The sequence below is a fragment of the Polistes fuscatus genome, unplaced genomic scaffold (genome assembly GCF_010416935.1).
Source record: "Polistes fuscatus isolate 324 unplaced genomic scaffold, CU_Pfus_HIC Scaffold3, whole genome shotgun sequence".
In the NCBI taxonomy this organism is placed as follows: Eukaryota; Metazoa; Arthropoda; class Insecta; order Hymenoptera; family Vespidae; genus Polistes; species Polistes fuscatus.
In genome coordinates, this window is record NW_025113107.1 from 12,201,963 (window position 1) to 12,223,180 (window position 21,218).

A 21,218-nucleotide genomic window follows, 5' to 3' on the forward strand; every position below is an offset into this window, starting at 1 on the left:
TACAAATATCTATATTCTACCTATTTATTACATTTTAACTGTTGTTTCAAGTTGATACAGAAATAATGCATCAATTTTATGTCTCGTAAACAGACTTTAAGCCTCTTGGAATAAAGAATAATGATTAGACGGGATCAACAAGATAAATTGCAATTAGAAATATTTTTGTAATGGTTCTCCTAAAATTTCTTCCAAAGTTCTGACTGCATTTTGTGCACATTTTTCGGTAGCTTCGTCCTCGTCTTCTAACATCTCTGCTAAGAAAGGTACAGTCTCCGGTAATAAAGGCATAAAATCTCCTCCTAATTTTCGAGCGATTTCAATCTGCAAAAACATGAAAAAAAATAATAAGACTTTTATTCATCGATACATAAAGCAAAATGAAACACAAATAGAATTCAAGAGATATGCTTAAGAAACAAAAAATTAATAACAAAACGAATATTTATTTGAAATATTGATCTTACCAGAGCATTCAAAGCAGCACTTCTGACATATGCTTTGGAGTGTCTAGTTTTTAACAAAGTTTGATAAACCAATAGTTTATGCAACGAATCGTCTGGTATAGCATTCGCGAAGGAAGCTATGCAAGGTATTATCAAATCGTTCGCACGTTTAATATATTCTTCCTTCGTACCCATAGTATTTTCTAATTGATCAACTATCGGTTGAGCCAATGCATCGAATCGTTCTTGATTGACAAAATTATTAGCATCGAAAGAAAACACACGATGGAGCGTTAATAATATTGATTCCACCAATTCGATCCTATTAGACTCTTCAGTTAGAGTATATTCGTTAGATTCTTGGGAAACAAACTTATTGTTGTTGGTTAATAAATATGCTGCATGTTGCAAGAAATGGCCCGCAAATAAGACGAATAATGATTTCAAACATTCTGCTATGTTAGCTGAAAGTCTAAAAAAGAAAAAAAAAACATAAGAAAAAACAATAGATTAATTGATTAATTAAATCCTGTCGTTAGAATAAATATAATTATTAAAACATACCTAAAGAATGTAATGTTTCGTTCTTTGTGATCTGGATTTCTTGCTGCCCAATCATAAAATCTATAATAGAGAGGTCTGAAAGTGGCCTCACTTAATTTCAAAACTAACGATACCAAAGCTTTACCAGCATTCTCTTCAACAATCTGAATATCTTTAAATAGATCTACCTTGTTAATGTCTATATGGTCTTGATTAGAAACTATATCCTCACGAAATTGAAATACTTTTAAGAAAAAGTTTGTCAGATCTGGTATAGCTGCAGTTAAATCTGCATTTGGTATTGAAACAAATGATTCAGAAAGTATGTTTAAAAGTGGTGGTATACATTTGTAAGATTTTCTTTTGTATAATTTATCGTATGTCTTATTAATAGCTGGTAACAGGACGCGCAAAGGTACATAGCTTGCTAATTTTTGTGTAGTCAATTTTAAACGAGAGACCACTACACCAATCTTGGGATGATCTGTATCTATGTAAAACGAATTCAATCGAGTTAACTCGTACAAAATTTGATCCAAGTAGAGTGATAAGAAATTTCCAACCGATTCCACGATCTTCTGGAAAGCACTAATGATACTGATCGTAACTACATCGGGTATTTCTTCGTGACAATAAGTTTCTATTAAATTAATAAGAGCAGGTACAAATTTGTTTAATGATTGTATAGCATAAGTACGTAAACAGCTACATAATTCTGCAACGCATAATGCTGCACTTCCTAATATCGGACCGTTCCGTGCTTTTAATAATTCGGTAGTCAACTCGAGAATCTGTAATATAGAAGAGATAATGTTAAAATCTTAAATACTTAGATCTTTAATAAATAAAATTGTATTACTTACAGGTTTGAATACCATAGGGTGTTTACTTGCCAGTAATTTTGCCAACAACTTGAAAGTAATTAAAACGGTTTGTTGAACAATTTCACCTTCTTGATTTTCTGATTTCACGTTGACGTCGATAATGTTTAACAACGAACCAGTCAACTCTAGTAGATCGGCATGATCTTCTTCGTTAAACTTTCTCTGTTGAAGCCTTGCATTGAGCAATTCTAAGGCTTTCTTTTTAACTGTTAGTAGCTCGTGATTCAAAAGTTTGTTCACGCTTATTAAAAATATATTGTTTGGTAAGAGATTGTTAACGAGATCAAGCACGTCGTAAAGATGATGTAAAAGAACCTTCCAATATTTGACTATAGGTTTTCCGTGATATAAATCTGCAGTCTTGGATGTAATGTGTATCAAGAGTACTAATTCAATTATCAGAGCATCGTAATGTGGCCTGATTTCATCCACTTCTTCTGAACTGTATCCGGCAACTCGACTAATGAAATCTGTTGATGATAAAAGATTCCCTAGAAATTGGACTAACACGAATTTGTAGTGTCTAAGATGTTTTGGTGTATTCTTGGTGACATCAAAAACATGTTTATGTGGAAAGGATGGCGTGGCTGCTTTTTGATGTTTCTCTTCCTCAATATCGATCGGCAAATCTTTCAAAAACTGTGTCAATTTAACGCAAACTTGTAACAATCTTTTCGGTTCGAATTCTTTCGAAATGTTTAACGCAAATTCTAGTCTTTGAGATGGCGTTTGGTAATTAATGATACGACTTTTGGAAAGTACAAAACTTTCGAATGTTAACAGATAATATAAATGAAGATAATTGTCGAGTAATTGCAAAAGTTTCACAAAAAGTGGCGTTCTTCTGTGTTCTGGTATATCTGGTAATGAGACGATAAATGTTCTTAAAATTTCACATACGTGAATCTCATTATTCTCGACATTTACAATTGGTATTACTGTTTCTAATGTTTTAATAATAATTTGTATCGAATAAGCATCGTCTTGTCTAACAACCGAACTACCCATGAACGTAAATATAGGCATAATCGTGTGAAAGGCGCAACTAACGTCAACGACCTTTAACAATTCCACCAAGACTAATAATGCATGATAATGTGTTTGAGGATTTCTTGATTTCCTGATACATTGTGCAATCAAATCTACTTGAAGATAAGCGTCACGAATAGGAAGTTTTTCGATTAATAATTGATAAATATTCGATAATATTAGCTGATTCGTATATTCGATGGGGCTTTGTTCTTCGAAGCTAAGACATGTTTTAAGTAAATCGAATAAAATTGGAGAGAGTAGTTCTTTTAGTTTAATATTTTCAGCACATTGGACGAATTCTAATAGAATTACTCCGCGTTTCCAATTTCTGCTATTGATCATCATCGGATTAGGAATAGTACGACAACGCTTCCTCGATTGTCTTGCTCTGACTGGGTTCTGATCATTTTCATTTGTAGTTTCGTTAAACGTTTTCATATTTCGTAACTCGTTGATTAATAGTTGAACATCCATACGTATTCTTCTAATAGCTTTATCGACATTTGATATTACGTTACTAACGTCACAATCCGTTGCAATGTCCAATAATATCCCAAGAATTTTTCCTTGTAATTGATTCGAAACTTTGCCGACACTTTCGAAAAACAACTGGTCTATTTGCTTCAACAGAATCACACTTGGAGGATAAAATATATCATTATCTTTTATTACATTTTCATACTTCGATATACTCATTTCAAAAAGTTTCCATACTTTTTCATCGGTCAGTGCTTTCGTTGTTGTAGCGTTAAATCGTTGAAGAATATTCTTTAAAGCATCTCCAACAGATTCCTGTTTGGTATCCTTGTTTAATATTTCAAGCAAATCGAGACCAAGAGTTGCAAGATCTTTTAAAATTTCTGGTCCATTTACATGAACAAGGACGTTTAATAACTGCGATTTAACGTACATTGGTGTTACCGGATCCACGATTATTTCAAATAATTTCTTTTGAACTTTTTGTAGTTTCTCCCGTTTATCAGATTTGAATTGACTGCTTACATCAGGATCTGGTGAAAGTAAAAGATAGAGATACAACGATAGTTGATTAGGATCTATAGATATTTCTGTACTTCTGTTCACTAATTCTTGAAGAAATACTGAAAATGGTTCCATCGTTAAATTAAAAGTTTGAGTCAATTTCTTTAAAATTTCGATTGCCATGATTCTGCACACGTTGTGTTCTCTTGCCAATGATAAAAGTAAATTCGTTAGAAAAACATTATCTTGTAATGCCAATTTTATCGATTGGGATTCTTCCAAGAATATTGATGATATTTGCAAACAGTGAAATGACATTTGGACGTTGACAGGTTTTATGAACAATTGTGATATGAAGCGAATCAAATCCTTCATCGTAGTAAAATGTCGTTGGAAAAATATTTGTAAACATCTTGAATAATGTTTACTATGAAACTTGTTGCCCATACCTTCAAAAAATATTTCAAGAAGACGTAATATCAGATGACTACGATCCGAATCATTGTCAAAATCCAATTGAGAATAAGATTTAAAATCCAACCGTCTGTGAACCATCTCATAAACGTACGTACCAACTTGCAGTGGTAAGATACCTTTCGATGTTAATTCTAACGCTGACTGTATGTCGCTCCTAGTTAAATTGTTACAATTTGGTAAAAGTTTCACTTGCGGATATTTTTTAAGCATTTCTGTAGCTAATTCAATGACTTCTCTAGCTAATTCTGGTTTTAACGAACCAACGGGTACTCTGCAAACAGATCCCAACAAAATCATATTAAAAAACACTGATACTGCATCGCCATGAGAAATCTGTTGTTTCATAGCATTTAATATATTTCCTGTTGGCGGCAATAATTTAGCCTCTAATATATTTGTAAATACAGCCGAAGTGATCGTTTCCGCAGTCGGCGATCTTCCAACGGCATTTTTAACCGCTTGCATGTACTTGTTGTTCTTAGCAAAATTAGACAATAAAATTTCCATAGCAACCTCTACGTCCTTCTCTTTATTAGGAAATAAATACGGCAATGTTATAATGAATATGCTCGTATCGTCACTATCGTCGCATAATTCTAAAAGTATTTTTAATGCTGGCTTAGCCAATATTTGTCTACTATCATTGTGACAGGTCGATAACAAAACTATTAATTCATCGACTATTATTTCGATAGAAAGTAGCTTTGTCAATCGTTTTATAGGAAATGAAAGTAAAGTTCTGATAACGTTTATTTCATTATCATTGAATCTAGCCTTTAAAGTATTTCTAAAAATTTCTTGCAAACTTTCGGGAATAATTACATCGTCATTTGCGAGTGCTTCTAACGCTATTATTCTGTATTCTGAACTGGCGTGAATCAGTCTATTTAATATTTCCACTGCTTCGTATGCGTCATGCGCACCAAACGGCCAGGAAGTGAGAAATCTTAATTCCTTTTTACAAGTATTGTCTCTTTCGTTGTATTTTATCAAATTTTTTAAATAATTATCAAATCTTTCCGGATATTGTCTCTCCAATGATCGATATAAATGAACCAAGAAATCTTTATATTCTCTGGATACTTCATTTTCAGAAAAATTCTTTTTTAAAATACTTGATAATAATGCATCTACTGCACTATCTTCTAATTTCAGTGAAGATATTATATCGTTTACCAAATTCTGTATTGGTTGAGTTTCTTTTGGATTCATTAGAATCTCATGGCATGCAGTCTCTATCAATGGAATGATGAGTCTTGTTACGTTGATACCCGTAGATTGTAATTTGACAATTATTTCTGTAAACCATGAGAGATTTGCCAATCTATGTACAACACTGCCATGTAAATATGTCAATCGACAAAATGCAGAATTAAATAAAAACAAAAGAAAAAGCATTGCCTCTTGTGCAAGGCATGGCTGTTTAAATATTTTCAGTAATAATTTTTCCATAACATCATCTTTCAGCTTAACTTTAGTCAATAATTTTGAAAGAATCATATAACTGCTAGCAGCAAAATCTGGAATTTCACTAGATAATCCTTTTAAAAGAGTTGGTAACATGTAACCATGTTGAACTTCTTTGATTGTAGGTAAAATACTGATAGCACCAATTAATACTGTAGTATAAAATGAATATAGAGTACTCAAAGCAGTTGCTTGTTCTGCGTATATTTTTGTTGCTGTAGAAACATGCGTGCAAATAATTTTTAAAAGACCATTATCGGTACTAACTCTATTTATAATTGTACCAGAGGATAATGGTATTCCTGGCTTTTGTAATGGTTTAAGCCAACGCCATTTATCATTTGATTCTGTTAGATCTACCAATTGTAATGCCCTAATAAACAAAACATACATTAAGATATAAATTAATAATAAAATTATTAAATATAAGCTATGACGTACCTGGCAAAAATACGAGTTTCGTGATATGGTAAAATCAAAAGAAGAAACTGATCTTTATTATATTGATGTATACGAAATCTATATATCAACCATTCAAGAGCCTTGTGAGCTGTATTCAAGAGAAAATATGGAGAAAGTAGTATAAGAAATTTTTCTATTCCATTATCAAGCTTTTTATTAACATTAGCATCATAGATCGAACGCTCAAGGTTCATAGAACTTTGGGCAAATAAACTATCTTTGAATTCTATAAATAAATTAGATAACTTAATCAATTCATCTAAACCACTTTGACCTAAAATATAGAAATTATATTATTAATATTTAATCATTTAACGCCACGCAAACTATAATAACTTGATAAGATGAACATTTTACCAATGCTTAACACTGTTTCTTTTTCTAAACTTGCAGCTTCTTTAGGATCAAATAACAAACTGAAACGTTTTCGTTCTTGTAATAGTAGTGTAGTTTGTGGGGTTCTCAACTTTTTTAATTGCTCTGCTAATGATGTAGCCATTTTAAATCTGCAATTAACTAATCGACACAATAATTATTCACACGCTCTAAATTAAAATTATTTATATTATATTATAATTTTTATTTTGTATTTAATATAAAGATTTCACAACAGCGGAAGGGTTGAGTAGCATATTAAAGGACTTAGAAAAATGAGCACAGGAAAATAAAATGAGAGTAAACGCAAAGAAAACAAAGATCAGATTAAGGAAATACAGGTTATGCAAAGAACAAGAAGAGACGTTGGAACATTTGATAAATTGCGAAAACGGAAGAAAATTGGTTTCCGAGAAAAGAAGGAAGGAGATAGGGGTTTGGGTGAATGGAATTGAGGAAAGCACTATAAGAGGAGAATTAATAAACATGTTAGGTGGTAAGATTCAGATTGAGATTTGTGAATTTTTCAGAGAGTTTGAGGAGTTGTGCAAAAGAAGGAGGACAAAGAAAAACGAGAGAGAAGACGAAGGCGAATACGAGTCAGATATAGTTAATTAATTATAGTTAGAGATAATTTGAGTTTAAGAATGATAATATATATTGGTAGAGGAGGGGTGAGTAGAGCATAAACCAAAGAGGGGGGAAAAATGTAAGTAAAGTAAGGATAAGACATTGTAAAATACTTTGTAAGTTGTGCAATAAAAACCTGTTAACTAACTATAAAGATTTCACAAAACATTTGAATACGTTTAACACTATGTACACACAATTTCTCTATAATTTTTTACAATAATATAATTGAATATAACTTACTTGTTCAATTGCCGTCTTTGATTGTAATTATTTATTTAAAAATATTTAAATTTAAAAAATAAACGTATTTTATAATATCAAAAGAGAAATATAACATTAAGTTTCTCTCAAGAAAAAATAATGAACAATGTTTGATTATGATCGAATATATGATCAACCGACCATGTGGCCGCTATTAACCATATTAATCTCCATGATATTTTGGGGTTTTCTTTAGCCACGGCCAATGAGTAGGACGCCACTGGTGATTAATGTCTAGTAATATTTATTCGACTCGATAACAATAATAAAATTTATATAGAGACGCTAAGCATAAGAGATCTGACTAACTAGACCGAAAAAAGAAAGCTGACTGGCAGAAGAAGACCTACCACGTGAGCGGAACTAGCGGAAAAATAGCAGTGTAAATTGAGAGTTGAGTTGCAATAAGTCACGTGATCATATACATTTAAAAATTTCTACTAATCCCATTGGATAAAAATAACGTCGTTTAAAAACACACGTGTACAGTACTACTATATTACCACACAGTTAAAAAAACTGGTGTGTGTACTTATGTACGCACGTAAGAAGTTATATTTCTTTTGCGTACCAAAACAAATATAACCTCAATAACCTCAAAAATAACTTAAAGAAAAAAAAGAAAGGAACATATTTTCAATCGATCGATATATTACATATATAAGAAAGAATACAAAACAAAAAAAAAACAAAAATATCAAAATATAGATATCAGTCCATACTAAATATAAGGGAGATATATCGAATTATTTTATGCGTCAACGGCCATGGCGCTGTGATAGCATTGGTTCCCGCTCGATCATTTAAGTCAAGCAGCGCTGAGTACGATTAGTACTAGGATGGGTGACCCGCTTGAGAAAAAATGGGAAGAAGAAGAGAAGACAACTTCATTCCGTAAACTTGAAATTAAAAGTAAAAAATCATCCTGAATTTATATTAATATATTAAATTAATAAATTACTCAGTTCTTTAATCTTCCGATAATATGCTTTGGCGTGAACGCGTAATGATTGGTATAAAGCGTCCTAGCAAAGAATACAAAAGTACATAAAAGCTCCCAAGTCCATTTTTTCCAACCAAATTCTTCTTAGTTACTAGCCTGGCCACCAGTGGGAGATAGTAGATACTTAAGGGTTACATGGTTTTGGGATCTTCAAAAAATCAATCTTTTTTTATCTTATTAAATTCTACAACCTGTCTAGAATATTGTTTTAAATTTTGAAGTCGATAGGAGTAAAAGTTTAAGAGATAGAGCCTTGGAAAGTTCCACTCTTAAAACGCCTCTAAAAATTCGCAAATTCTTTGATAAATTTGATACTTACATGAAACTCAAATGGTTAAGGCATCTTCCCGCCTTTCGTTTAAAAAGTTTCCGACTTGAATGACATCTACGGACACATATGAAACTAATTATTTTCTCGCTAGTGGTCATGTTAGTTCTGTTAGAGTATAACGAAGTTTTAAATCTATAACATCGAAGTTCCTCCGTGAGAAACTTTAGAAATACTTACGGAGTCCATTAGTGACTCAGAAGGGTATTGTCTCTGAGGAAAGTCCCTGGACAATTAGACAGAAAGTGTCTCGTAGCTTAGCCTTACTATAAGCCTCTGCCGTCTTTTCTTAATTTAAACGGGAAGCTTCGGCTGATTTATATTAAGATTAGGCGAGAGAGTATTGGTCAAAGCAAAGATGGGATGTTTTTCATGGCGAAATGTTTATCCAAGTTGATAATATCTCGCCATAACTCAAGAGGGCGTTCAACGAGGGAACTTCAATTTTTTTTAACATTAATTTCTTTTTTAAATATATACATTTTTGTGTGTTTTATAAATATATATTTCTTAATGAGTTAAAAATATTAAGAAAAATTAAAATGCTCATTTTTTGCCGGCCTTGCGATGATGCGAGATTTTCAGTCAATCGCTTGACCGCTGGCCCCGCCATTAAATTTCAAATTCAAGCTTTATATAATTATACTCACCTCTTATAATTTATATATAACATCTTTATTTCCTAAAACTAATAGGTAACTTTAGTGTATAATAAAATTCTTTATATATGCTTTCCGAAAGACGCTTAGTTATTCTGGATAAAACCTAGGATTTCCATAATTTAACGCTGACATATATATATATATATATATACACATATTTTTAAAAAGTATAAATTATATTTGGACTAAAATAGAAACTTGTGAAGGATCGAAGGTTATTAAGGATCATGTTAAAATTTGGAAAGTTTGTAATAATTATGTATACTTATATTATTTTCTAATAGAATTATCATCTTTTATAAAGGTTTATTTACCTTAGTAAGAGACATATCAATTATCATATTACATTCATTTTGCGCACTGATCACGAAGTTTTTAACAATAATTGAATATTTTTTCTTTTTTCAAAGTTCATTTCCTGTCATGTCCATAGAGAATTACCTAATCTAAATATTTTTTAAAAAATGTGAATTTTTAGTCACATTTAATCTTTCTTCGAATACAAGTATTTCATCGTTGCATATGGCTTAATACTAATCATAGAAAATGTCATATTCTTTTACACATCATCGTAGCATATATGTACACAGCGACCAGTGCTATTTGCTTGCACCGGTGTATTTAGGCTACAGTCATTTATGTATACATATAACATATATTAAGAATAAAAATACTTGTTGATAACAAATTAAAAAATGAGAAATGAATGTATAAAAAAAAAAAAAAAAATAACCATGATATATATAAATCTAAAAGTCCATCCCATGTGATCACAAATAATTATTTTTGAACGTATATAGGCGACAATAATACAGATTACATTTAGAAATATTTTTTTATTATTGAAAGGAATCTATGCAGAAAGGAATTACTTTCAATTTTTCAAGCTTTCATTTTGTTTGTTTAATTTTTTGTAACACATGATCAATCATACACGCTATACGTTCGTATTTTTATTTTTCCTTCATATCTTTTTTACGAAGATTGATCATTAAAAAATGTATTGGATTGTATAATTATCAAGCCAATATTTAAAAATCATTACTTTTCCATATTTACTATGACATTTTATTTTATATTTTTCTTTGACAAAAAAAAAGCAAAGAAAAAAGAAACATGATTTTTTTAATAAAAAAAAATGATGAGAAGAATAAATATCTTTTCCGACTAACTTATAATAATTTCTGAACATATATTATACTTCACCTGCGAATCGTAAAAGTGTTCCTTACTAGGAAGACTGTTCTTTACATATTAAATCATGTCTTATTTAACATGACATTTAAAAGCGCAGGAAGTTTTAATCTATAATTACTATACATATGTATCCGTATTTCAAAAATCAAAACTAGTGATGTTGACATTTTAGAAAAACCTAAGAGAGACAATCTGTGACATTTGTCAAATAAAAACTTATTTAATTAATAGTTATACCTCAAGAAAGTCCTTTAATAAAGTAACGCGACGTTTTTCTGCAATGTCCATTTGATTTTCTAGATCTCCACGATCTGTTGTTTCAGCTCGTTCTATTTTCCATGACAGATTTTCTATTTCTGCTTCTAGTTGTGCTTGCTGATACTCGAACTATCAAAATAGAAATAAATAATCAATTTAAAATCCTATATGAATTTATTAAAATCAATTTGTAGCACCACTGTGAATCGATAATATCTTACAAGTTCCTTTCTTGGACCAGCTTCCATGTAGTAAGCATAAGGATATGTATATTGTAAGGTATAACGACAACGAGCTAAAAGTGATGCAGCTTCAAACAAATGTTGCCAATCTATCCATGTACCACTTGCTGTCATGACTTTTTTATTAATTCTCATCTTTATACCTTCTAAAGTTTGTTCTTCCAGTTTAAGAGATTTACTATGATTTTCCCACTGAAATAAATTTCTTTTAGATAAATATCAACATTATATCGATATTATGATACTAATAATATTAAATGATATAAACTCACCCTTTCGTAATAATGCAAATATTTTTTTAGTGCTTCCCTTGCTTGGGCATGAACACTTTCATGTGCAATATTAGGATTCTCTTTGTAACGTGAACATTCATAATATTCACTTCCGTGTAATTTCCAATTATGAAGACACATCCAACAAAAATCATGCTTACAATTATAACATTGCATATGATTGCAACCACCATTTTTTTCTATACAAATGTGACATTTTGGACACTGAAAAATATACCAAATTAATACGAAGAAATTATATATGTATTTATAAATGCATTAAATTACTTTTTATACTCTTACATCTTTGGTATGAGCACTAATATAATTTGCTGTTTCTGAATCATCTGCACATTTTGTTAACCACTTTTTAATCGTGTTACAATCAGTAGGAGCATGATAATCCATACCACATCGAAAACTAAATCATGAAAATAATAATTATTATTTATACATGTATGTTTCTAAATATATTATGACAGATACAACATATACATACCAAAATATTGTTTTACAAGAAGAACACATAACTCTTTTAGCTCGTTGTTCTTTCGAACGCATGACTATTTGGCAATTTGGGCCAGGACAAAATCTTAATTGTGGATGAGACTTAACATAATCACAAAAAGCAAATTGTTGATACTTTTCTCTCATATTAGGCTTAGTGAGCAAGGATAAGACAAAATCTTCTGGTACTAAAACGTCACAGTCTTGTGCCATGCAACTTATTCCTTAAAACAATTAATATTTGTTATACAGAGTTTATTTAAGGGATCTAAATTTCCATAACATTATAAACAATTGATTCTGTAACTTACCAGTAGATATACCTTGTGTTATTTGTACCTCAAAATGCATACACCAACAGTCTTTGCAAAATGAATGACCACACATAAGAGTAGAAAATTTATCAGCGCGATGAACAGTTACACACACAGAACACAATCCTTTAGTTCCTGAGGTAGAATCCACCAAAGGCACCGGTCTAATTTTCGAACTGGTCAATAAATTGGAAGCATTGGTACGATATTTGGAAATAATATCTTGCAGTGCCCAATTGTGTGCATGTAATAATACTTTGGCTAAGGACGGTGTTATACGAAGATTGTTACTTAGTACTTCAACATTTTCATTCAAAAGCCTTTCTACTTCGTCGACTCTCAAACAATCATAAATAGCATACTCCGGATCCCTCCTATTTTGATCAGGATCAACATCGTTATCTACTTCACCACCCCATGGTTGTACATTATAATAATCTTCATAACCTGGGTCTCCACAGTCTGAATCCGAATAATCCATTTCACTGTCATATTCTTCGCCTGACATCTGCATACACAATTAACATTTTATTACTTTACACTCAAATAATACAGATGACATTTAGAATAACAAATAGACAAATAGCATCTGAATATATTTTACCAATACTTTCTATAAGCTTGTGTATTAACACTTAATTATATATCAAGCATAAAACCTAGCAATGATTTATTTTTATAACCTTAGAAATGATATTATTGTATTCACTCTAATAACTTTATCCAAGTATCCTATAAAAATACAATGAGAAATACAATCTAATATAAAGAAAATTTTCTAAGCAGCACTGAAAGTTTAATAATACATTTATTCAGATAAATATATGTTAAGATATTCAGACATATATTAAAATAAATTCTAAAATAAGATGACGCATTTGCAATAATTGATCAATCATTTTTCTACGAATTTTAATTGGGATTTAATCTGTCTATTATAATTAACAGATAACTAATAAAGGTAATCGTGTATTTTCACGATTTATGATTTAACAATAAATAGTACAACTCGTGGTAAATATCTATAAGCAAATAAAAACGTATATATATATACGTATCTTTACATTGTATATAAGACGAAACAAGTATATATGAAAAAAATTTTATTATAATTAGTCTTTATAAGTAGTAACGTACACTAGCATGTGAACTTATCAGATGCTCGTTTCAATGCTCGTGCTTGACTACTCGTAACAGATAATTCAAGTAAAATCTGAAGGTAGATAGAGATAAGTATGTCAAAATCACCTGACATCACAGCTGAGGTTGTTTAAGTATGGGTAAAGAAAGAGCGTATATACATTGAGAAATTTAGATTTAAAGATATAACATTGTTCACGCTGAGAAATAAAAGAAGATAACGAAAAAAAAGAAAAAATAAACATGAAAAACGTGTAATGTATTACACGCAAGTTTTATACATACCTCTATTGAGTTCATAGCATTTTTTTTTTTAAACACGCTTTAACCTTATACAATACGACAGACCGAACGAGTATGTATGCTTTATTTGAAAGATCTTTTTTCGATCTTCGCGATTTTTTGAATTCCCGTTGTTATTTATTATCTTTGACAATATCACAAACTCATAGTTAGATTTATTTTATACGATAATTTACATCAATTATTTGATATATTTACAAGGAATTTATAAAAATCAGATTACTTTTTTTTCTACAATCGTTCCATGTACTCATTTATAACGTGTACGCGTACGCACATGAGAAAACAGAAATATACTACTGGTGACTCTATTACTAATCGTGAAATCTGTTTTATCAATGGTAATTATTGTTTACGCATTATAGTTTATATCACTTTTTTCTTACATTTGAAGAATTCATATTTACTCTTTCTATCTCTCTTTATCTTTTTCAACTATTGATATATATATCTGTATATTTATTTTTATTTAAAATAATTAAAATCCAATTTCATCTATAAAATAACAATAATGAATAATGAAAAATATATTTTTTAGATTGATCGATCTCATTGTTAGAATTGTGAAAGAAAAAAAAATAATTTTGTGGAAATTATAAAAGTTTATAGTTTTTAATTGCTTTTATATTGTTTAGAAAAGAAAATGTATATGTATGCATACACACTAATATATACTTTTAAACTCGTATTGTATGCAGTATCGCGTCGTTATGAAAAAATACACTACTTTTCAGCAGACTACACACGCACACACACAGATTAATGAAGCAATGCTAACGATGTATACGCGATGACGGATTTTTATGATTATCTTTAAGATTTAAATCATATTATAACTTCATTTTAAGCACGATACTAATGCAGAGCAAAATGTATTTATAAAGTATATGCTTGAAATATATATACATATATATACACACACATTAAGGATAATAAATTCTTTTATAAGGCTAATTTTACATCCAGATGTATTGAATTTATCAATAATTGGAAAAATTTGTCTATAAAATGATTTGATTGGTTAATTATTTAAAATTTCGTTTAAATATATATATATATATATATATATATATATACACACCACATATATGTATTTATATATATGCAATAATTTAATACAATCGATATATAGTTCGTAACTTCGATTTTTCTATAGTAAAAGTAATATTCCATTAGATGGCGCTCGAGTATTAATCGAAAAAAGGAAAAACGAGATGGTCGAACGATCTTTGAATTTGTGGTCGATGTAGAAACGATATATCTCGAGTGGAAGTTGCGGTTTGTGATCAAAGTGGTGATATGACAGAACTGCTGTCATTTATAGAATCTAATTGATAAGTTATTTGTCAGATATTTAAAAGAAATACATCGCAACAACACAATGGCGATGGGCAAAGGTTTTCGCGTATATGAAAAATTAAAACCACCTAGTCCACATTCCTTATTGTTAGAGCGACGAAATCATAAGGAAACAGTCTTATTTGAATCCCAGGCTGTTGCTGTACTTTGTAAGTATTTCAAATATTTTTTATTTCATCCTTTAATTGAGCATAAAAGAAGATATTTTTAATGATTCGTATCAGTCTCTTATTTTTAATTTTTTTAATTAACAAATTCGAATTGCAACTCATATTCAATTAGTCGTTTTCTTGTATTTCATCGAACAAATCGATTGTTACATATCTGCTCTTCATTGACTTCTTTTTTTACAGCTCTTCAAGAAACGGAATCTTTGAAAGGACAATATACCAAATTGTTAGATGCCTATGGATGTTTAGGCGTACTACAATTAAATGCTGGGGAGAACACTTTACTTTATCTTGTTCTTGTTACCGGTTGCTTTTCAGTTGGTAAAATTGGTGAAACCGAAATCTTTAGAATCACACAATCACATTTTGTTCCATTACATTATAGTCAAGGAAATGAAGACCGTGTTTCAGAAGTTAGGAAATTTCTTAACTCTGGTACATTTTATTTTTCTTGGACATCTGGTCAACAAGAATCTCTTGATATCACTCTTAGCGCTCAAAAAAGAAGTAAATCGACAATTACCGATAATAGATTCTTCTGGTTGGTAAAATATATTTTACAGGAGTACAAACTATTTACTTTTAATCATATAAAAAGATAAATGTGTTTTTTTGTTTTATAAATAGGAATCGAATGTTACACATTCATTTGCTACGATATGGAGTAGATACAAGTCAATGGTTACTTAAAGCAATGTGTGGCAGCGTAGAGATTCGTACTGTTTATGTGGGTCACAGACAAGCTCGCGCAGTTCTTGTATCTAGATTAAGTTGTGAAAGAGCAGGTACTAGGTATGTATATTAATATTATATTAAATTTCATTTTGATATAATTTTTATATATATATTTTTTTAATATATTTTGTTTTTCTTTTTAGATTTAACGTTAGAGGGACCAATGATGATGGACACGTAGCTAATTTTGTGGAAACTGAACAAGCTATTTATTTGGATAATGAAGTAACTTCTTACGTACAAACTAGAGGATCGGTTCCTTTATTTTGGGAACAACCTGGAATACAAGTTGGTTCGCATAAAGTTAAGATATCCAGAGGATTTGAAGCTTCAAAACCAGCTTTTGATAGACATTTAACTATGATTAAGCAAAGGTATGGACAACAAGTGATAGTAAATCTTCTGGGCTCCAGTCTCATTGGTAGTAAAGAGGGGGAAGCAATGTTAAGTCAATTATTTCAAACACATCACAATATGTCAGAACATAAAGATGTACCACACATATTATTTGATTATCACCAGGAGTGTAGAGGTGGGAACTTGAAGAATCTCTCCAAACTAAAAGCTAAAGTAGAAAAGTACTTAGAGTCCTTTTCCTTATTTTATGCTGCTGGAAAAAATGTAATACTTGAACAAACTGGTACAATTCGTACTAATTGCTTAGATTGCTTGGACAGAACTAACTGTGTACAAACTTTTTTTGCGTTAGAATTGCTTGCGCAACAATTAAGTTTATTAAAACTACTTGAGAAACAGCAAATGGTATCAAGATTTGAGGAAGTTTTTCGTCAAATGTGGATATATAATGGAAATGAAGTTAGTAAAATTTATGCTGGAACTGGCGCAATACAAGGAAGCTCGAAATTATTAGATGGAGCAAGATCTGCTGCTAGAACAATACAAAATAATCTTTTGGATTCGAGTAAACAGGAAGCCATTGATATTTTGCTCTTAGGTTCTACATTAAACACAGAGATAGCTGATAGAGCTAGATTATTGCTAGCATCTAATATGTTACATGCTCCACCAAGTGTATTGAGAGAAATGTGTAAAAGATATAATGAATATGTGACAACCATGAAGCTTAGAATAAGCGTTGGTACTTATAATGTTAATGGTGGTAAACATTTTCGAAGTGTAGTACACAAAGATATCTCCCTTTCTGATTGGTTATTAGATGCTCCTCGTTATTCGTCGTGTAAGTATAAATTAAATAGATTAAATCTAATATTATAATTATATATACATCTTCTAATATAATATTTTCAGCATTGGTATCTGTAGAATATGATAATACACCTGTGGATGTATTTGCAATTGGATTTGAGGAAATAGTAGATTTAAATGCTAGTAATATTATGGCAGCTAGTTCTGATAACGCAAAAGCTTGGGCAGAAGAATTACAAAAAGTATTATCAAGAGATACCGAATATGTTCTTGTTACATATCAACAATTAGTTGGAGTTTGCTTATATCTTTTCATACGACCTGAACACGCTCCTTACTTGAGAGATGTTGCTGTTGACTGCGTGAAAACAGGTTTAGGCGGTGCTACGGGTAATAAAGGTGCGGCAGCAATAAGGTGTGTCTTATATTCCACATCTTTATGTTTTGTGTGCGCTCATTTTGCTGCTGGCCAATCTCAAGTTACCGAGCGCAATGCCGATTACGCAGAAATAACGAGGAAAATAACGTTTCCTATGGGTAGAACACTAAATACTCATGATTATGTATTTTGGTGTGGAGACTTTAATTACAGAGTTGATATGGATAAAGATGAAATGAAGGAAATGATTAAGAGGAATGAAATTGATCAAATACTGCAGTATGACCAATTAAAAGTACAAATCTTAAATCACTTTTTTTAAATACAAATGCAAATTATGTAATTGTAGGTATTACACGCATTTGTTTTTCATAAAGGTACAACAGGAGCAAGGTAATGTTTTCAAAAACTTTTTGGAAGGATCCATTACATTTCCTCCTACGTACAAGTATGATCTTTTTTCCGATGACTATGATACTAGTGAAAAATGTCGTCAACCTGCTTGGACAGATAGAGTTCTTTGGAAACGAAGAAAGCAAATACCTGACATTGGTAAGTATGAAAGAATACAACTAACAAAAACATTTTGCATAAGCTTTGGGTAATTCTGTAAAAAATATGGCCCTAGATTCTCCTACAGACTGGTATCCAGGAAAGCTTATTTATTACGGCAGAGCTGAATTGAAACAAAGTGATCATAGACCTGTTATTGCCATTATTGACGTTGAAGTTTATCGCGTTGAACCTAAGCAAAGAGAACATGTATTTAAAGAAGTAATCGAAGATTTGGGTCCACCGGATGGAACGATAATAGTTAAAACAGTAGACGAGACAGAAGATGCGGATAGTGCATTCGACAGTAATGTTATGATGGCTTTGGTACAAGATCTATCTCATATAGGCGAAGTGATTCTCGTGAGGTTTGTTGGAGAAACAATCTGGGTTACTTTTAGAGATGGACAATGTGCTTTAGCTGCTGCGAAAAAAGGAATGACACATGTTTGTGGCCAAGCATTAACTTTAACATTAAAGTCACCTAATTGGATGCAACTTATTGATAAAGAAATTGAAATATGTAGTAACACTACAGCATCACATTCTAGTACTTTCTCGCCTGTCTCAAAAACTTCTTTGCCAAAATTAGAACAATTAGGAATTACTGAACATCCATCGGCTAGTAAAGGAAATACAAATGGTTCTACACCACCACCCAGACCAGCTCCACCAGGGAGACCATCTCAACCACCTAAAAGTCCGTACCAAGAGAGAAAACAAATTCCGCACGCAGGCGTATTTAGCGTATTACCTAATCAATTTTCTACGACACCAGTTAAGGAAAGAGCCGAATCTAATCAAGTGGAAAGATCGTCACCAGAATCTGCAATTTACGAAGAAATATTAGATGGATTTCCTAATTATCCTGCACCAACTAGGCCACCACCACCATTGCCACGTACAGATCCTTCCCAGGAATCATTAAACAAATCTCCGAGTTCTATACCTCCTCCGTTACCGCAAAGACAAATTCCTCCTCCTCCTCAGCATGCGCCACCTAGCTTGCCTGCATCGTCAGTTCCACCACCAGTTCCTGCGAGAACGTCGGGTGGTCCACCTATTCCAGCAAGAAATCCACATTAAACATAGCGTTTACATTAGTCCTCATTTAGAATATTATTGTCATCTTACATATAAATATTTATGACACTAAATAGAGAAATGAGATTAATAAGGCAAAGTTCTCTTTTGCTTCCATAAAAGCCACTCTTTCTCACTGTATCGCAATGAGATTTCCAAATCTATTTCGTGGCTAGGACCAGTCCTTTAACTGTATACAAAATATCAATAGGGAAGTGCTTGTTACCGTACCATTTCATTGGTTCAAGTTCTTCCAAAAATTAATAATGCTCAAGTGGTTCCATAAGATTGTTGTATACCTACAATCTTTAATTACTATTCATGACTCCTATGTTTATAATGATGATATATGTAGATACTTTTTAATATATATATATATATATATCACAAGATTATATATTGTTTACAAAGTAAACGAAAAATGGCTTAAATTTTAATGATTAAAAACGAATACAAGGATTATGAAATAATTCCCCCCAAAAAAATTTCGGTTTATGGGAGAACTAGAGAATTATTCCAAAATAAAATAAATATATGTTTGATATATGATACAATGGTACGATATACAATGCTGCGCTTAAATTATAGTGCATAATTCATAAACAAAATCCATGACATTTGTTGTAGATTTGATTAGCTTGAGACATTGCTTGATGTACCTCAAATGTTGCGAAATAGAAAACTACTTATGAATTTAATAGGAAACAGCTGTTAATTTATCTATGAAGAAAATATATACGAAGGAAAAAAAGGGATAATGAAAAAAATAATGCATTGTGACTTAAGACAAAATGTAATTCTCTGTAATTCAGCTTTGTATACCGTCAAATGCATATATATTATTCGATGTTATAAAAAATAGCTATTGTCAAAGTAGTACAAAATTAAGATTCCTTGCTTACTGATAAGTAGCAACACAAAGACACTTGAACGAATAGGCAAGAAAAATATCGTTCCCACACTTATAAACTATTTTCTTCATTTGAAAGTAAAAGAATATTTTTAGAGATGCCATTTAAAAATATTTTTATACGTTCTAATCATTTTCTTCCATCAGAATTTACATTTTTTCTTCAAACAGACAATGCTCAATGAAACTGGGAACATTCTCCGAAATAAATCACACATGATCAAATATTAATCTAAAATATTTTTGGTAATAAAGAAATCAAATTCGGTGTAATTTTAATAACATTTAGAAAAAAGAAAAAACATCTTGTTATTTAAAAGAAAGTGAAATTTTCCTACAAATTATTCGATGGGTATATCGCGTGCGTGTTTATATTATTTATTTTTTATCTCTCATTTTCTCTTTTCTATTTCTCTCTCTCTCTCTCTCTCTCTCAAATAAAAATTACATCCGTAGAAAAAGAATTAAAACATTCCTAAAACATCAAAATATATATATCTATATATTGAATTTTTATTATTATTATTATTATATATAGTTATAGTTTAGAATTTTAATTATAAAAATATTTTAAGCTGCAAAGATGAATCCGCAGTGCTGCATCTAATTGATATATTAACAATTATGAATTAATATTGTTTCGTAAAAAAGAAATTTTGTTTATCTAAGTAACATATAACCGTTCTTTAATTTTCATACCAATTGAGATAATATTTATTTGTGTTCCTATTAAACGGAGTTATATATATTTATATAAAGTTAGTCCCATTACTTTATACAAAATATATATATATATATATATATATATATATATATATATATATATATATATAAAAAATCTGTTTTACGAAATTTATGTGCGTATGTGTGTGAAAAATTTATATATAAATATACTGTAAACACAAAGCGCTGTGCCTGTCAAAAAAAATTAAGATCATGTGTAAAGCAATGTAAATGGCTGTGAACACAAATCCGGAAAAGAGTATGCTTTTAGTTAGAACATATTATTCCATTTTAGCAAATAAATTATGTACAAAAATGAATACATCCGATATATAACGATTCCTCACACGAAC

The 21,218-nt window shown here is 30.7% G+C and overlaps 3 protein-coding genes across 7 annotated transcripts; 1 reads left to right on the forward strand and 2 right to left on the reverse strand.

Annotated features, from left to right (window-relative positions):
• Window positions 1-12: 12 nt before the first annotated feature.
• Window positions 13-9,229, reverse strand: LOC122519933 (HEAT repeat-containing protein 1). Of its 2 annotated transcripts, XM_043639757.1 has the most exons (8): window positions 9,073-9,229; window positions 8,884-8,949; window positions 6,650-6,808; window positions 6,272-6,566; window positions 1,853-6,203; window positions 1,011-1,780; window positions 468-918; window positions 13-324 (listed from the first exon to the last, which is right to left on the reverse strand). In XM_043639757.1, exons 3-8 carry the CDS (start codon window positions 6,789-6,791, stop codon window positions 154-156), a joined length of 6,180 nt encoding a protein of 2,059 aa, XP_043495692.1. In that variant the 5' UTR covers window positions 6,792-6,808; window positions 8,884-8,949; window positions 9,073-9,229; the 3' UTR covers window positions 13-153. The 2 variants fall into 2 exon arrangements, with proteins under 2 accessions (XP_043495692.1, XP_043495691.1); XM_043639756.1 differs by lacking the exons at window positions 8,884-8,949; window positions 9,073-9,229 and adding an exon at window positions 7,541-7,957.
• Window positions 9,230-10,857: 1,628 nt separating this feature from the next.
• On the reverse strand, window positions 10,858-13,857 carry LOC122519935 (potential E3 ubiquitin-protein ligase ariadne-2). Of its 3 annotated transcripts, none has more exons than XM_043639761.1 (8): window positions 13,770-13,857; window positions 12,342-12,852; window positions 12,023-12,254; window positions 11,827-11,944; window positions 11,524-11,748; window positions 11,231-11,443; window positions 10,989-11,138; window positions 10,858-10,929 (listed from the first exon to the last, which is right to left on the reverse strand). In XM_043639761.1, the coding sequence occupies exons 1-8, from the start codon at window positions 13,782-13,784 to the stop codon at window positions 10,903-10,905; spliced, it is 1,491 nt and encodes a 496-aa protein (XP_043495696.1). In that variant the 5' UTR covers window positions 13,785-13,857; the 3' UTR covers window positions 10,858-10,902. The 3 variants fall into 3 exon arrangements, with proteins under 3 accessions (XP_043495696.1, XP_043495697.1, XP_043495698.1); XM_043639762.1 differs by lacking the exon at window positions 13,770-13,857 and adding an exon at window positions 13,482-13,583; XM_043639763.1 differs by lacking the exon at window positions 13,770-13,857 and adding an exon at window positions 12,949-13,086.
• Window positions 13,858-14,053: 196 nt separating this feature from the next.
• On the forward strand, window positions 14,054-19,964 carry LOC122519934 (synaptojanin-1). 2 transcript variants are annotated; one of them, XM_043639758.1, is made up of 8 exons: window positions 14,054-14,128; window positions 14,964-15,295; window positions 15,500-15,857; window positions 15,944-16,108; window positions 16,195-17,249; window positions 17,321-17,892; window positions 17,975-18,149; window positions 18,226-19,964. In XM_043639758.1, exons 2-8 carry the CDS (start codon window positions 15,169-15,171, stop codon window positions 19,233-19,235), a joined length of 3,462 nt encoding a protein of 1,153 aa, XP_043495693.1. In that variant the 5' UTR covers window positions 14,054-14,128; window positions 14,964-15,168; the 3' UTR covers window positions 19,236-19,964. The 2 variants fall into 2 exon arrangements, with proteins under 2 accessions (XP_043495693.1, XP_043495694.1); XM_043639759.1 differs by having other exon boundaries at window positions 18,238-19,964.
• The last annotated feature ends 1,254 nt before the right edge of the window (window positions 19,965-21,218 follow it).